Raw genomic sequence first — 17,547 nt, forward strand, 5'->3', positions numbered from 1 at the left:
GGAGATTAGAGCAGCAGGCACAGGACAGGACTCAAGAGGGAGGAATAGGAGACACTGTTTAGCTGAAGCAACTGAAAGTTGCTTAAATCTTGAGGGTAGGCCTTGTATATGGCATTGGTGCCTTATCAGAGGTTCCAGACAGATTACCAGCCCTTCCCCACTATGCAGGTACACAGCAAGAAGGTGCCAACAATGAACCAGGAAGGGGGCCCTCATCAGAAGGAAGTCATGCACCAGCCTCTATAACTGAATAAGAAGTAACTGGGAGCCCTAAAGGTTTCTAAAAGGTATGACCAGACCATCAAAATATTAAAATAGAAGATGGGCAGGATCAGGAAAATCATATCCAAGGTGCCTCTTTAGAGTCAGCACTGTAATAATCCAACAGTAATAACTGTCAATGCCCTCCAGCCAAGGACACCAGGATTTCTCACCTCTAGTTTGTGGTTCCTTGCATCAAGGGAGACAGCATCCCGTGGGGAACCACCACTTACCGCCTGAGTAAAAGGATGATGGAAAGGATTCGGGAGTATGTGCAAGGAAACATGGGTTTGCTCTGAATAGGGTACCATCAGGAAGTGGGCCAATTCTAGGACTAGCTTAGTAAACCTATCTCTAAGGTGGGAGAAGTTATCAAAGCTAAAGCTAGGATTACTGAAGGAACAGCAGTCATTTGTATCAGTCACCTGGTCTGAGGGGCAAGGCAGACACCTGGTCATTTCTGGGGTGTGAACAATGTTCAGGTTTTGGTTTCTGTCCAGACATGATTACAGAGAGGTGTTTTTTATTTTGTTTGGGTTTTTTTGTGGTTAAGATTTTTAAGTTTTATTTAAGTAATCTCTATACCCAATGTGGGGCTCAAACTCACAACCCTGAGATCAAGAGTCACATGCTCTTCCGACTGAGCCAGCCAGGCACTCCCAGGGTAGTCTTACTTTTGACTTGCACCATCAGTCACAGAATGATCTTATCGGATTTTGATGTTCTGTGAAACCATTTATGCCCAAGAGAAGAATGCCAGCTTCCAGATGGCAGGGGCTGCTCTTCTCACTCTTACACTCTTCCTATTCAGTTCTGTTGGGCTTGCTTCACAGTCCTCATAGCTCAATGGTAAAAGTCACACTGGATTCCCAAATTCCTTCATTTGGTGTGTTTTTGTTGTTGTTCCTAGGAGGGACCATATGCAAGTCAGTGAACCTCATTTTGCTCTAGTCTTCCGGGATTTCCCATTTGTGAAGCAGAAAGACACAGTTCCACTTGCCAATTATCTGCACTGCTGGGAAACGATAAAGTCTGCAGTGCAGTTCATGTTCTCCAGAAGTGCCACATAAATACAGAATATTGACTTTCACAAGAGCTCACTGCTGATGCCAGCAACTTGAAAAAAAGAAAGCAGTTTCTGGGAAGCTTTACAAGGCAGCTCCCCATACACTAATTCAGCTAGGAAGCAATTCTGCTTGTAAACAGAGCCTCCAACTTCATAACTTCTGGAATTTTTAAAGATGCAAGAATTGCACCCAAGTCTTAGTTTCTATACTTTTCATATTCAGTGTCCATACTGCACCTTCTTACTCCCCACCCCCTTCAAGGTATGTATGATGCTCCTCATTCCTACCTCCATCAAAAGCTAGTCTCTCTTCGCACCGCAGTAGGAAAAGTTAACATCTACATTAAGGTATTATTGTAACTGGTACGAAAGCTGCATACTAAAGCTAAAGGATTTTAACTGTGTGAAGGTTCTTCTATTCAATGAATATTTGAGCTCCAATCATGCTTTAGGTACGGTTTTAGGGCCTTTGGGACTATATCAGTAAACAAAATAGACAAAATCCTTGTCTTTGTGGAGCTTATATTCTACTACATGGGAGAGGAAAAAAAAATAAGTTAAATATACATAGGATGTTAGTATGCTATGGAAGAAAATTAAGTGAGGAGGGGAATTTTAAATGGGACAATCAGTACCAGCCTGAGAAAGGTGATATTTGAGCAGACAAAGAAGGAACAGCATTCTGCAGGAAGGTTCTGGTAAAGACAACAGCCCTAAGGCTCCAAAGTTCAAGGAATAGCTAGGAGGCCAGACTGGCTGGAGAAGAAGGAATAAAGATATTAGAGAGGTAACAGGGCCTGTACCCACTGTAAGATTTCGGCTTTTGCTCTAAGTGAGATGGGGAGCTATCAGAGTTTTGATTAGACAGAGGAGATACAGGATTTGTCTCCCTGGAGGCAGCAACTTTTGAGTTTTGCTAGGAAAGAGAAATAGGGTAACAGGAGGAGATAAGGGGGGGTGAAAAGGGAAGATTTGTTGAGAGAAATCACAGCATAATTGTTATTTATAAACTGGTGTATATAAAGCTTGAAATTAAAACCACAATTCCCAAATTAAAATCTGATCTTCCCTAGAATACTGCTTTATTGGACTGCCTTATGTATCGAGAAAGAAGAGGCTACATTTGCTTGACCCATTCATTTAGTATTATATATATGAACAAATATAACCAAGTTAAAGGAAAAAAAAATTTTTTTGAGATTTTATTTGTCAGAGAAAATGAGAAAGAGCACACACGCACACAAGCAGGGGGAGCGACAGGCAGAGGGAGAAGCAGGCTCCCCGCCCAGCAGGAAGCCTGATGCAGGACTCTATCCTGGGACCCTGGATCATGACCTAAGCCAAAGGCAGATGCTTAACCAAGTGAGATACCCAGGCATCCCATTAATTTCTGAAATCATTAAAGAAACTGAGCTTTCATTTCGTGGACACGTGAAGTATCTAACTACAAAACTGATTTCCTAAAAAGCCTGTTTGAATAACCGTTTTCTACAGTCTTTCCACATAATAGAAAACTAAGAAAACATGTCATGGCACAAACTCCTGCCAAACAATCACAGTGCTCACATATTCAAAATGCCCCTTCAACAAATGTTACGACTGAAGCTCAAGAGTTTAAAGATCAATTCCTTGGGGCGCCTGGGTGGCTCAGTCGTTAAGCGTCTGCCTTCAACTCAGGGCGTGATCCTGGCGTTCTGGGATTGAGCCCCACATCAGGCTCCTCCACTGGGAGCCTGCTTCTTCCTCTCCCACTCCCCCTGCTTGTGTTCCCTCTCTCGCTGGCTGTCTCTCTGTTGAATGAATAAATAAAATCTTTGAAAAAAAAATCAATTCCTTTGTATAACCTGAATATTTTAAAAGATGATATTAAACTTTTTGTAAAAGTGTCCCTGCATTTACAAAAGTTAACTGCTCTTTTAGGCAAGATTTACTTTTTTTTCTTTTTACTGAATTGCTCATTTAGTTGTTTAGAAAAAAAAAATCAGCTCAAAGGGATTTCTGCATAATTGGCCATCTGTTTCAAGGTAGTGATCACAGGCTGCACCCTGAAAGTGATTCAAAGTTTGCTTAGATTCATAGTTTCCTTAGCTTCCTCCTTCAGGGACCTTGAAATAGGTGAAATCCAAATTAGTTTCACAACAGCATTTTTTTTTTTTTGAGGCAATATTTTTGTGGTGAGGGTCTGAGGCTTCAGTTGAAAAGACCCTTTGTTTTAAAAAAGAAGTTTTCCTGGGTTTGTATTTGAAATTTTGAATGCAGTTACCAAGAACCTCACAGCTGCTATGTAATGGACGTGGAACCAGGAAACCTGCATTCAAATACTGGCCCTGCCCCATACCAGCTCAGTGACTCTGCTTAACTTCTCAGAGCCTCATTTAGCTTTATAAAATGAAAAGAACCCCTACCTCAGTGCTATAGTGAAGGTAGAAAGACCACACTATACACTTACATGCCGAGCACAGTCATGGGCACATTATGAACTCCCAGTAAATCTGCCACACCTGAAATCAGGTCAGGCCAAGTCCTTCCCTTTCCCCACCCTCCCTTAGTAAAGAAGGTTCAACTCTTCATACAGAGCCATGCATAACCTTATAGCCACTGTTCTAGAAAAAGGCAGGAATTCTGAGCTGACAATTTATTGAACCTATTAAGGGGAGGAAATTTGTTTTGCTCCTACTGACAGCTCAAAACTTTATACCACAACTCCCCTTGCTGGGGGAATGAGACGAGAAATGGGGTCTGACCAGAGTGCATTTTAATAAATTACTTATTTCAAAATTAAACATTGAGATACTTAGGACATACTATACGATGATGACCAATACTCTATCCTGGATATATTCTTAATCCAATTGGAAAACTCGCATTAATGTTGGTTATATGCATAAGTATACATATATATATTTTTTGAAGTTATAAAAATATATGAACTTTGATATAGCAGGATTATATTATCTCAGAATTTTATCTCCTAATTCAGTGCATTGGAAACTGAAAACACTGACAATGGTTGCCAAGCTATCACAGACACCCTGGAAAACTTGGGAAGCAATACAGAATAGAAGTTCATAGAATTTGCGGGGAGCCTGGGCGGCTCAGTCAAGTGTCTGCCTTCAGCTCAGGGCATGATCCCGGCGTTCTGGGATTGAGCCCCACATCAGGCTCCTCCACTGGGAGCCTGCTTCTTCCTCTCCCACTCCCCCTGCTTGTGTTCCCTCTCTCGCTGGCTGTCCGTCAAATAAAATAAAATCTTTAAAAAAAAAGAAGAAAAAGAAGTAGTTCATGGAATTTGAACTCAGAAAACAAAAAACAAACACACCTGGGCTTAAAACCAGGCTCTGCTACTAATTACGTATAATTTTGAAAAGTTTGTGAACCTCAAAGCCTATTTCCTCTCTGAAGCAGTGATATCAATATTTTTTTCAGGAATTAAGTGCATTGAAAAAATCATGCACCTTGAGCTCAGAATGAGAAGGCTATTAACGCAAAGCAACTAAATCTGGAGTCCCTAGTTGTAGAAGAGACATTTAAAGTCGTCAGTTAAGTATGCTAACAAGCTCACTTAGCTTAGAAACCAGAAGATCCAAGTTTGAATAACATCCCAGATATTTTCTTGCTAAGTATGTGACCTTATGCCAAGGCCCAATCACTTTTTGCCTCAGCTCCTTGCTTAACTGTTTGTAACTGGTATCACCAATACCTATTTGTTAAGCATGGACCATGTACCATGTAATCTGGTGAGTTTATATATGAACTCCAGTTTTTACAACCCTTCAAGGTAGACGTTCATATCTGGGTTTCGTTCTTTTTATTTTTTGATTGTTTTTCAAGATTTGTATTTTTAAGTAATCTCCACACCCAACGTGGGGCTACAACTCACCACCCAGAGATCAAAAGTCACAGGCTCTACCAACTGAGTTAGCCGGGCACCCCCTTTCTCCTCTGTTTTATACATGGCTGAGATTGAGGGAAGTTAAACCTGTTCAAAGCCACACAGACAGTAAGTGGTAGAACCTGGATTCACATCCAGGCTTAGGTGTCTCCAAATCCTGTCCTTAGCTACCCAGTGAACTACATGCCACCTGCCTCTCCTAGGGGGAAAAAAAATACTAATAAAAAAGGACATTATTCCCGTGAAAGTGTTTTTTAATTGAAATGTCCTGTATGAACATGAAATACTGTTACTATTCCAGGTCAATATAAATAATTCACAAAATCGGTTTGTGATTTGCCCCTCAGTGCCTGGGAACCCTGAAAGAACAAAAGGTTACACTTCAAGCTCTTTTCCATCTCTTGGAATTTTGCCGCGACCTCAATTTTACTTGAGCAGACCTTATAACATTAAAGAACAAAAATCCAAGTGCAGCTCTGTGCCATTCAAAGACAGCTCTCTGCACTCCCTGGAGTCCAGGGCAACAGCTCACGCTTTTCCTTGAAATGTGGACAAAATACTTCCTTGGGCTAACTTCTCTTAGATCTGCAGTTCGCTCGTGTAAGCATAAATAAAGTAGTCCCACAAACATCCACATAAACTAGTGCTTTCTACATCACGCCCACAGCAAACTCCAGTTCCAGGCACGCATGCAATCTAATTAATGCGAAGTTCAGCCCCTTTTAAAGGACAGGATGTAAAATTTAGAGCCGATTTTCCCTCTTTGAAAGTTGTTAACTAAATCCCATAGCGTTAGATATAATTCTCTTCCGTTAGGCACCTTTGGTATAATCTTCTTGGGAATACCACCAAAGGGACGCTGGTGTTTGGCGCGAGACATCTGACGGGCTAAGTGGACCCCAGCTTGCTATCACCTGGCAGGCACTTTTCTCGCTCTTCCTTACTCTGGGAGATGCTCAGCGTGACCCTCTCCACCGAGCAGAGGAAGGAGAGCAAAGTCCAGATGAAGTGGAGGGTGTTAACTTGCCCAGTCAGATCTCCACTCTGGGGAGGCTCCCAGGCAAGTAAAGCATACTCATTTGCATGAGGAAGAAAAGTCGCCCCCGGTTTCCCAGAAGCCAGGAGCCTCGGGAACGCGACTTTTTCGGGACCCGGACTTACCTTTCCCCTCCTCACTTCGCCCGGGGCGCTGCAAACAGACTCGACGCCGCCTCGGACCTGGGACTCAGCGCCACTGACCCCTGCCAGCCCCCGCCAATTTAAGCCGGCCCGGCCCTTGGGCTAGGCGGGGGGCGCGCGAGAGGAGGGGGCGGGAGCCGCACGAGGGGGGCGGGCTCGCGAGAGGAGGGGCGGGCGCGCGCGCCAGGCTGAGCTGAGCACCTATCCCCTACCTCAGACTCCGAGATCTCAAACACTCCCGCGATCTTGGCGTAGAGCTCCCGGATGCTGGTGAAATCCTCCACTCGGCCCGTGGGGCTGCCGTGGGCTAGCTGCGTGTAGAAAACAGGCTTACGTGTGGGAGGCGGGGGGTCCGGGAGGCTGTCGCCGCCCGCGCCCCGCTGCTCGACCTTCACCAGCTGGGCGGCCTCCTTGGACTTGGCTTTCATCTTTCTCCGCAAGCCCAGGGGCATGTTGCCTGGCTGAGGGCGGAGGCCCACCTGCACTGCCGACCGCCTCCTCTCCCGCTGGATGTCGCGGACTTTGCGCTCTTGCCCCGGGGCTGCGCGCAGGTAAATGCAGCCGCTGGGCCAATGGCAGAGGTGCTTCCGCCTGGCCGCGCCGGGTCAGGGCCCCCCTCCTCTGCTGCGAAGAGAGGCACCTGGACCGCAGCGGCCACCTGCCCGCCCTCCGGGGAGAGGAAAAGTTGGGCTCATTCCCGCATCTAATCTCCCCGGGTTCTCTCCCCGCCTTTAAAAAAAAAAAAAAAAGGTCTCGATGTCCGTAAAAGCCTTGAGATGCTGAAGCTAGAGAACAACACGTCTAGAACACAAACGCGGTGGCTTTTCTGGTGCTTTTCACTGATCTGAGGTAGGCACTCACACAGGATTGGGCCACCGGGAATAGGGATTTAGGTAGAAGTCAGCCTTCGTCAGCCTTCTCTGCGCCTCACCCTGGGAAAGTTTTGAGTTTGGTGCCGCTTCAATTCATAGACGCTCTAAGCCGGCCCTAAGCGCCTCTCAGTAACCCTTTTTACTCGCTGTGGGCAGTTGTCTCTCCCAAATGTTCAGCGCTCTCCCCAAGTCATGTGCAACACCCCCAACCTTCTTGGTCCCTGTAGAGGACCCTGCCCCTTATTCTACAGAGAAAATCGAAGCCATTCCGTTCAGTGTGTGAGCTCCCTCAATTCCCCACCCCTCTGTATAACGATACCCACCTCCCGTCTCCCAACTCCGAAGAAATCTTTCAGTTTGACCCTTGCACTGATCTTTTCACTCTTCTAGGATCTCTTTTTTTTTAATTCCAGTATAATTAACGTATAGTGTTACGTTTCAGGTGTACAATATAGTGATTCAACGATTGTTAGGATCTCTATTTTTAAGCTACCTGTTGGCTCTTGCCTTTCTCCCCATCTGGTGCCACTCACTGGGGGGTCGGAAGCCCAAATCTTTTTCGACTGTTTTCAAGTACTACCTTTGCAGTGGCCTCTAGCTACATCTGCACAACAAAGCAAAAATAATCTTGAATTATAGGCTGCTTTTCCTCACTTCCCCCTTTGCTCTTAGGCTCACTGTGATCAGACTTTGCCCCCACACTCCACTGAAATTGCTTGTGCTCTGATCTATTCTTAATCCTCAGATATGATTAACTCTTTTCAGTCGTTATCCTACTTGACCTTTCAGAGTATCTGACTGCACTGACCATTTCATTCTTAAAACATGCCTCTGTTTTGACTTACCTCTCTCCCTGTTAGCTAACTGCTACTTTCCAGGAACTGTTTTCTCTAAGGCTATTATTTTTCTTGGCCACTTCTCTTACTCTGCATGCTCTCCCTGAATGACCACATCTGTTCTCTTGGTTCCAGCAGATGTTGTTGACCTCTAAATTTATATCTGCAGCTCAGTCTACCACAAAGAAAATGTACTGCAAGACACTCAAAATGAGATTTTATAAACTCATCCTTTTCACTCAAAGCATTTTTTTTTTACTCCTGAGTTCAGAAATAGGATAATGTACTCAGTAACCCAAACCAGACATCTTTGAGTTATCATATCAAACTTTTTCCCCATCTCTCACATCAATTCAGTCCTAAAAATCCATGTTTCTCAAATTAAGGTTAGCAGATGTCCTGTGGGAGGGGAGGAGGGGATCTATTAATTCTTTAGGATAGTTTTAATATTTTTGTTTTATGTTATGTTCCATGACTTAAAAATTAGTATAAACATATTCCAGTTCATATGAGCTTTAAAAATCAATATAAACATATTCTGGTTCATACTCCCTGAAAATGGAATACTGCGACAGGATCTCAGAGCTTGAATTTGCCTTTGTGTTTATGATTGCTATAGCACCAAATAATATTACTTGGTTTTGTGCTGAGAAGAGTAGAGAAAACCTAATGTATAAATAATGCATTCCTATCAAGTGAACGCCAAATAACTTCACAAAATATTGTATGAATGAAAAGCTCGCTGAAGTTTGATTAAAGTAGGAAGAGAAGTGAGGGTATGTGGTAGGGTATGTGGCAGGTATATTTTCAATATCCAAGCAGTGCGAGGGAAAACAAGAAGGTGTGAAATTAAGAAAAACTTCAAAGAACGCTTTTAAATAAAAGTGTCAAATAAAATATCAAAGAGAGCAAAAGTATTGGCCTATGGTGGAAAGGTTGGATTCTACAGCCTTTCAATTACCTTTAATTTCTAAATTCTATCTTTCTTTGCCTTGAGGCTTACATTAACTTCACTTTCATGGACAATCTCGCTTAAGGAACCAGCTGTATTAGCCATAGTCCCAGAAGAAAATAGATGGTACACTCAAATTAAGAATATTTGGTGATGGTTTGACAAAGGGACTGGGCAGGTGGTGGTCAAGATATACTCATAACACATAGTATTGTATCCCAGGGCCATTTCTATCCCAAAGTCCAAAGTAGTGAGGAATTAAAAAGTTCTGTAGACAAAAACACCTTGAGAGGACCTGTGACTTTTGTTTGAAGGAAGTTTCTAGCCAGAGGCAAACCAGAAGAAAAGCAGCTGAGGAAAGGAACAGCCTGACCCAATATTCTTAGACCTGAGCAAAAGGAGCCCCTGTTCCAGCCCTCCTCCAGAGGCACAAAACCCTACAAGGTATGGAGTCCACAGAGTCAAGGGGCTGTGGCCATCTGCAAGTCATGCTGTCCCTTCTAGACCATGCTCTGGATACCCAGGATCCTGGATTTCTCTGCCAAGGTGGCCCCAAGTCTCCTTCCAGAAACTGTGTAGGCTTTCCTAAGGTACAGGCAGCCAGTACTGCTGGTGGGCACAACCTGCCTGAGGGTAGTCAATGAGCAGCTCTTTGCCAAGGAAAGTCAGTGGGAGGAGGCGAAACTGGGTAAGAAAATAATAGGTAGACTGCAGGGAGAGACCCGTTTCTCCCCATGTTCCTAATTTCTAGTGTCAAACTCTGATGAACTGAGGAACTCTAAATTTGTACTTCACCTTTTGGATCATTGTGAAAAAATATTGGTTAAAATAGAAGGATAGAGGGGCGCCTGGGTGGTGCAGTCAGTTAAGCATCCGACTCTTGGTTTCAGCACACGTTGTGATCTCAGGGTCATGAGATCAAGCCCCACATAGGGCTCTGCGCTCAGTAGAGTCTGGTTGAGATTCTCTCTCCCTCTCCCTGCCCTTTCTGATCATGCTCTCTCTCTAAAATGAGTAAGTCTTCTTAAAAAAAAATAGAAGGATAGATCATATATTATTTGACAATTTGTTTTTTAAGCAATTAGTTTTCAATGGTTAAGATATGGTATCTGGGCCTCCATTTGTACTCTTGCCCTAAGCCCCACAAATTTGCCTACCCTGACCTCATTCTCCTCCCTCCCTCAGATCACCTATTCTGAGTCAACACTAAATCAGATGCCAGAGGAAAGAAAGTCTTTGTTGATATGTCCCAGGCTACAGATGCCACCGGGAAAAAATTTTAAAAATGAAAGTCAATCTAGAGAGACTGGCACACCAGCCCACCTAATCCCTCACTTTCCTGAATTCCTAAAGTACAATCTAATGTTCTAGAAATAGCTCTTTACAAGAGTATTGTATTTGCATAGATGCTGACTTTTTCACATATGGTAAATTCTCTACATACCACACAGTTCCTTGATGGTAGAAACCATGTTTTGTATTCCTCTTTAGTATCCTCTCCGGATTCTCACATATTGTTAGGTATATAACAGATATCAGTAAATATGACTGATAAAATAAATTGACCTTACTACCTAAAATAAGTGAATTAACTTCAATTAATCAAAAGTATAAAGTCTGCACTTTATGGGGTGCCTGGGTGACTCAGTCAGTTAAGCATCTGCCTCCAGCTCAGGTCATGATCTCAGCGTCCTGGGATCGAGTCCCACATTGGGCTCCCTGCTCAGCGGGGAGACTGCCTCTCCCTCTCCCTCTGCTGCCCCCCCCCCACCCCCGCTTGTGTTCTCTCCCTCACTGTCAAGTAAATAAATAAAAAAATCTTAAAAAAAAACAAATAAAGTCTGCACTTTACATTAAGACTTACAGTTCAACCCAGGTTATTGATCTACAGTATTTCCATTCAGTAGCATTTGGCATTTCTAACAGCTTAAAAATATCAACTATAAAATCAAATATGAATGAGTCATAAAAAATTCTAAGATTAAATTAACAACCTTAAAGGCCTGCCAAAAGCAATAATATTAACTTGTTTATAAGAAAACATGTAGTCATCAAATGAATCAGAGATAAGTTTGCTAATTTGTTTTGCTCAGCAAATATAGCCTCTAATTACAACATGTAAGATTAGGTATGCTGAAGAACCATACACTGTCCACCCCTCCCCAGCAATGTCCCCTCCCCCATTCCAGTTATATATGTGTCCAGTAAGCAAATACTTGAGAGAAAATAAACAGGATTTGTTAAGCCATATGCAGTTTTCCCTGGAACTAAAGATAGCATGCTTTATAGTTGCGTGGCAACAATGAACAACTAAAGATGACAAGTGGGCAAGGAAATAACTCTTATGTAGCTGAAATTCAAGTAAATTTTGTTAGGAATAATTGGAAATAGAGAACTAGAAAGTGGGAAGAGGAAAAAGAGGTAAAGTGATACAGTGGGAAGAATAAAGTTAGTAATCAATAATAAGTAAGTGTTCACTGAGCACCTACTGTGTGTCTGGCTTAATACCCAGTAATTTTTGTTTTGTTTTGTTTAGCTAAATTGGTCATATTTTTTCTAGTGATTATTTGCTGTTTCTCATACATTAATTTGGAACTCGCAACTTGGCTAAATAAGTTAATGTGAATTAAAACTTTAAGTAAACAGCATACCCTGAGACCCACAGGATAAGACATAAAGTTAGGATAACATCTATTTCATATCTCTCAGAGTCACTGCAAAACTATGAGAAGGAAAACAGTGCTCTAAGTGAATTTATGAAAGATAAATGCCTCAGGGATTCAGAGGGGGGCGTTAATACCCTTAAAGGGGCTTCAAGGATATCAGTAGGACTAGCTACAGTGGGTACTTAGTGTGCGTATGAATTATGAGTGATGGAGGAGACAGTTATCTAAAATGCAGATGTCCAGGCTCCATCCTAAGATACTCTGATTCATCAGGGATGGGCTCCAGCAATCCACATTTTCTCATATCTACCCCCACATAATTCTCATACAGGTAATCTGCAGAGCATATTATATGAGTAGATGACAGCAGACATTACATCTTGGAGGAGCTGGGCAACAGAAAGGAGCATGGAGAAGGATAAGGCCATTCTAGGTGGGTACTCGATTACAAATTGTTTCAGTAGGGTCGTCTTTCCTGTACGTGATCAAACATAATTCTTTGGAGGTCTTAATTTATTGACTTTTACTATTTTTCAGTAACATTTCCTTACACAAGTAAAATGATGAATGAGAATGTTTGTGCACTTGGTAGCACAGTATTTTATATACATTATCTTGTCCAGGGGTACTTGGAAGAAGCCCTCAGGCATGGAGTCCAAATTACTCTGCATCACCAAGGTTATGGTAAATAAAACAGTGGAAAAAAGCAAGAACAGATGTGAATGGTAAGCTAATTTAACAAATTCTATAATAACATACATATGGAAGAGCTGCATGGAACTTAGCAGCCACATACAAAAGTCATGTATTTTACTCATTTAAGAACTATATACAAAACTGAAAATAGTAGGAGTAATTAGTTGACACACAAGCCTTTGAGGACTCTTTCAGAGTTGGGCAAATAATTTCTTTCATACAGAACCCAAAAGAGTAGACAGAGTAAAACATACCTTCAGTAAAAGCAGTAACCTAAATAATCTTTTGAAAATAATTATTATGGTAGTTTTAAGATCAAGAGATAGTAAAAACAAAAAGATATGATTTCTCTAAGGAAAAATATCTCACCTAGGAGTAGAAATTCTGGAGTAATTACATTACATCTCAAAAATATGAATGCTACAATCCATTCACTGCTGGAAAAATGTGAAAGATTGTCAGCACCTGAGAGTCATTAGCTGGTGATGAGATAATTGTCTCCAACTGTTCCATTTTTAAACTTATACATGGAAGTGATAGTTTCTCAAACATGGCCAAGCATTTTTCATTTTGTTCATTGATTTCATTGGAAAAATTATACTAATAAATATTATCCAAATATTTTGCCACAGTTGTTCATTAAAATTAGAACACTGAGGGGCACCTGGGTGGCTCAGTCGTTAAGCATCTGCCTTCGGGTCAGGGCGTGATCCCAGGGTCCTGGGATCAAGCCCCACATCAGGCTCCTCCGTTGGGAGCCTGCTTCTTCCTCTCCCACTCCCCCTGCTCTGTTCCCTCTCTCACTGGCTGTCCCTCTCTCTGTTAAATGAATAAATAAAATCTTTAAAAATAAATAAATTAATTAAAAATAAAATAAAATTAGAACACTGAATTTACCCAGAAAGTTTTTTAAATTAAGAATTTGATCTGTTAACTAATCATTATAACCTCAGTCATGTAAGATAACATAATTCAGGTTTTGCGATAATTTTATAATAGAGACAGGGCTGAAGTTTATATCTGCCAAGCAGGATGCAGAGAATGTTGATTAGCATGGCATAAATATAACCCGAAAATCCAAATGGAATTTTTAAGTGGGCATCCTGCTTTCCACTTTCCTTTCAAAAGTCAAGTAAACAAATAAAAATGGTGAGAGTTTATATGTTTTTAAAAAGGACAAAATCAGCCATGAGGGAATGTTCTACAGAGATAGTATAATGTCCTATACTTTCCACAACTGTTATAAATCAGGGAAGCTGTTCAGGATACCAGTTAAGTGCATGAGTTTTACATTAAGAGAACTGATTGAAGTCATCATGCAATTTATTATATAATAGTAGTCAACAATGATTTGGGGCAAATCTTTTCATCTCTCTTGGCTAATTTTTCATGCTTAAAGATATTTATTTCTTACAGTAAATAAGACGGTTACATGAAATAACATCTGTAGATGAAGTGGCATTATATTCAGCACATAGTAAATAATTAAGAAATATTAGTTATTATTACACAACAGATATTCATAATGAAAATGAATGACATACTGTAAGATCCTGTAGTATCTTCTGAATCAAATATGTGTTCTGTGTTTGATAACAGTTTTCAAACAGCATATTTCATTGTACTCAGACTTTGAAAATAGGCTATCTGAACATGGTATATTTTAATTATTCGAAATAATCAGAACATTTTATTCCAAACATTTTGGATTAAGAAAAGTTGCTCTAAATTGTGAATATAAGTTATAAGAGAAATATTAAAAAACACTTGCAGTTCAATCATTTGAAAGTGTAACAGGAAATTTCACATTTGCCAATCACATTTTTATCTCCTCAAATCCTGAGGAGATAATAATAAAATTTATTAAATCAAATCCTGAACTACATTTACTTAGCAAATGAGTATTTCAGGTTGTAAACTATAGCAGAAAGTAATCAAACAATCTTTATGATACATTGTATTTAATATTTAATTCAAAATAGTCTACTTCTGGAGCGTCTGATTGGTTCAGTTGGTAAAGCATGTGACTCTTGATCTCAGGATTGTGAGTTCAAGCCCCACATTGAGTGTAGAGCTTACTTAAATATTTTTTATTTTTTATTTATTTTTTTAAGATTATTTATTTATTTATTTGAGAGACAGAGAGTGAGCGAGAGAGAGAGCACAAGCTGGAGGAAGGGCAGAGGGAGAGGGAGAAGCAGGCTTCCCGCTGAGCAGAGAGCCTGATATGGGGCTGGATCCCAGGACTCTGGGATTTTTTAGAAAATAGTCTACTTCTTCGAAATTGCTTCTAGGATAAATAAACATAATTTCTTCTGTTTAAAAGCCTTTTGCATTATCTGCTTTCTTGGACATCTATCTTAAATAAAAATACTAAATAAGTTTTACAAAATGTCTACTATTTAAATTATTCAGCATAAATTCACTCCAACATTTATTGAGAAATTGTTTTGCATTAGGCCTTTCCTAAACATTGGGGAAGAAAAGTCAATTTCCAAGAAGACCCACTCTAGTGAGGAAGATTAACATAACTGTTAATTGTATAAGATGGAATATAATAAGCTCTGCAAGGAAAGAAACAGAATGAGGAAAAGATTGATTCTGATCAGAGAGATCAGGAATGTCTCACATCTGAGGTAGAGCTTGATTTTGACAGAAGATGAAATTAGAATGATACAAGGAACATATAAGGAGAAAAATTGGGGGGCTTTCTTCCCACAGAGGCCAAACATAAGTAGATGTGAATGACATATCTTACAAACTCGTCCCTAGGGTTAGAGTTTCAACATATATAATTAAAAAGCAGGTTGATACCAGACTATATATGGTCTTGAATACCAGGAAGAAGTTTGAATTTTATTTTGTGAGTAGCTGATAATAACCAATAATATGGTTAATGCAGAACACCAGACCAACAGTGAGTAAACCTAGTCTAAGCTCTACCACTAACTAGCTTGTGGGCATGTCATTTAACAGCTCTGGACACCAGTTTCCTCACTGGTTATTTTTTGTTTGTTTGTTTGTTTGTTTGTTTGTTTGAAACAGAACTGAGAGTTGGATGGAACCACCTAAGGTTCCCTTAAGTATAAGGGTAATATAATTCTGGGGACACCTGGGTGGCTCAGCCGTTAAGCATCTGCCTTCAGCTCAGGTCATAATCCCAGGATCCTGGGATCGAGCCCCGCATTGGGCTCCCTGCTCAGCGGGAAGCCTTCTTCTCCCTCTCCTGCTCCCCCCGTTTGTGTTCCCTCTCTCATTGTCTCTCTCTGTCAAATAAATAAATAAAATCTTTAAAAAAAAAAGTAATATAATTCTTTTTTTAAAAGTGATATAATTCTATGATTTAATATAAAACTATGGGACTGCTTTAACTTTTTATCAGTCTGTATCATTTAAAACATGAAAATGATTATTCCTACTTAAATAGAAAATTTAAAAATTTACCATCTTTGTGGTTATTAAAATAAAAGATGATTCAGTTTTGCTGATATGTTTCAAGTTTTTAACAGATATTTCTTTTCTGGGAATTAAATAGTTTCTCCAAGGAAAGTTTATTCCATCCTTTGTCATTATAGCACTTTCTTCTTTGCCAGGATCTCAAATGCTTTGAAAAAATCCAGAGTGCCATAAAAAATCAAGGGAAAATGTTTAGGCACAGTATCGGCATTTTAAAAAATGCTAAATATTTTTTGAAATTGTTTTCTCTTTCCTTCCCATTTCTATTGCTAACTTTAACTCGAGCCCTCATAATCTCTTAACACAATCATTTTTGTCTTCCAGCTGATCTCATTTCTCCTGTGCTCTATCTTCCTTATCCATCTGGCATACTTCTACCTGTGAATGATCTTAGCAAACTTAAATCTAACTGTGTTACTTTCCTATTTGTTTTTCTTTTCTGTTGCTAATAGCAGTAGTTCTCAAAGTGTGGTCTCCAGACCAGGACTATCAGCATCAGCCAGGAACTTTTTATAAATGCACTCTTAGGTCCCATCCCAAAACTACCATCCATGTTTTAACAAGCTCTCCAGGTGACTCTGATTCACCCTAAATTTGGGAACCACTGGCTTACAGGATAAAATACAACTACCCTAACATAGCATACATCTAGTGCCAGTTCCCACCTATTCCTCTGCTTCTCCCAAATCAAAACCTGTATTTTAGCCCTGTTAGGGTATTGGCAGCTTCCTAAGTACTACTGCCCTTTGCTTATAGTACTCTTAGAAAGCTCTTTCCCAATATGGCAGCCTGATAGCCCCCTTTTCAAAATTCAACTCGAGGGTATATGGAATATTGTAGCATATATAGATTGATGGAGCCTCTGATGAATCCCAATAGGAGAATCATAGGCAAACCCCTAGGATTTTGGAGTATAGGCATGCCCTCTGCTGCCGACAACCATTTTCTCTTTGAAAAGCAGCTCCTGACCTACTGACAGATGCTGGTAGAGACCCATCACCTGATTGTGGGACACCAAGTGATTATGTAACCTGAGCTACTCCTCGTGCAATGAGTGTTACTTGGTCAACCAAGTCATAAAGTTGAAACACGTACTCCATTATTAAGGGAATTAATAGAATGATGCATTCCATTACGTATAAATGACATGGCAAGACTGGGGCCAAGTAAAGACTGGTTATAAAGGAGGAAAACACACAGGCCTGGATCTGCACAGCATGCTGGCACCAGCCAGAAATGGAAAGCTACTGCATTACAACCTACTCAGGATGACCCTGAAAGACATGGTGAAGGGAAATCTCCCCAGTGTGAAGAACTTTGGACAGTTTGCTTGATTGTCCAGTTTTAATGGAAAGAAAATTGTCTGGTATCTATTTACTTTGGCCACATTCCCTGAGTTACTCTAGCCGATAATGTAAATTGACAAAGGGCCTACAACTAGGGCCCTAGCTGAATGAGTTTATGGACTTGGGAGGAGCCTAAAGGCGCAGGACCCCAGGCACTGCCTAAATACTATTGATCATTCTGCTGTGCTGCTTATCCATTAGGCAACTCCTTTGTCAGAATTTACCTTTAAATCCTTAGTAAGAAGCACACTGGGGGAAGTAATTTACCAGCCCAAGGGCTTTGAGAAGGAGAAAGAACAATGGCCATCTAAGGACTATCAGTCTG

The 17,547-nt window shown here is 40.8% G+C and overlaps 1 protein-coding gene and 1 long non-coding RNA gene across 3 annotated transcripts in view; one reads left to right on the forward strand and one right to left on the reverse strand.

The window, feature by feature from the left end:
* GIPC2 (GIPC PDZ domain containing family member 2) overlaps nucleotides 1-6,918 on the reverse strand; it is a 76,769-nt gene extending 69,851 nt beyond the window's left edge. The window contains exon 1 of one of the 2 annotated variants that reach the window (XM_026497743.4): nucleotides 6,611-6,918. In XM_026497743.4, the coding sequence (XP_026353528.1) occupies nucleotides 6,611-6,850 (240 nt within the window). In that variant the 5' untranslated portion in view covers nucleotides 6,851-6,918. Of the gene's footprint in view, nucleotides 1-6,380; nucleotides 6,571-6,610 lie in introns of those variants that run through there. The other variant, XM_057310540.1, reaches the window with a different exon arrangement.
* On the forward strand, nucleotides 6,533-12,450 carry LOC130543441 (uncharacterized). The gene is made up of 3 exons (XR_008958793.1): nucleotides 6,533-6,949; nucleotides 12,056-12,157; nucleotides 12,348-12,450. It is a non-coding gene; the product is annotated as an uncharacterized LOC130543441 (long non-coding RNA).
* The last annotated feature ends 5,097 nt before the right edge of the window (nucleotides 12,451-17,547 follow it).

This window comes from Ursus arctos, unplaced genomic scaffold (assembly GCF_023065955.2).
Source record: "Ursus arctos isolate Adak ecotype North America unplaced genomic scaffold, UrsArc2.0 scaffold_12, whole genome shotgun sequence".
In the NCBI taxonomy this organism is placed as follows: Eukaryota; Metazoa; Chordata; class Mammalia; order Carnivora; family Ursidae; genus Ursus; species Ursus arctos.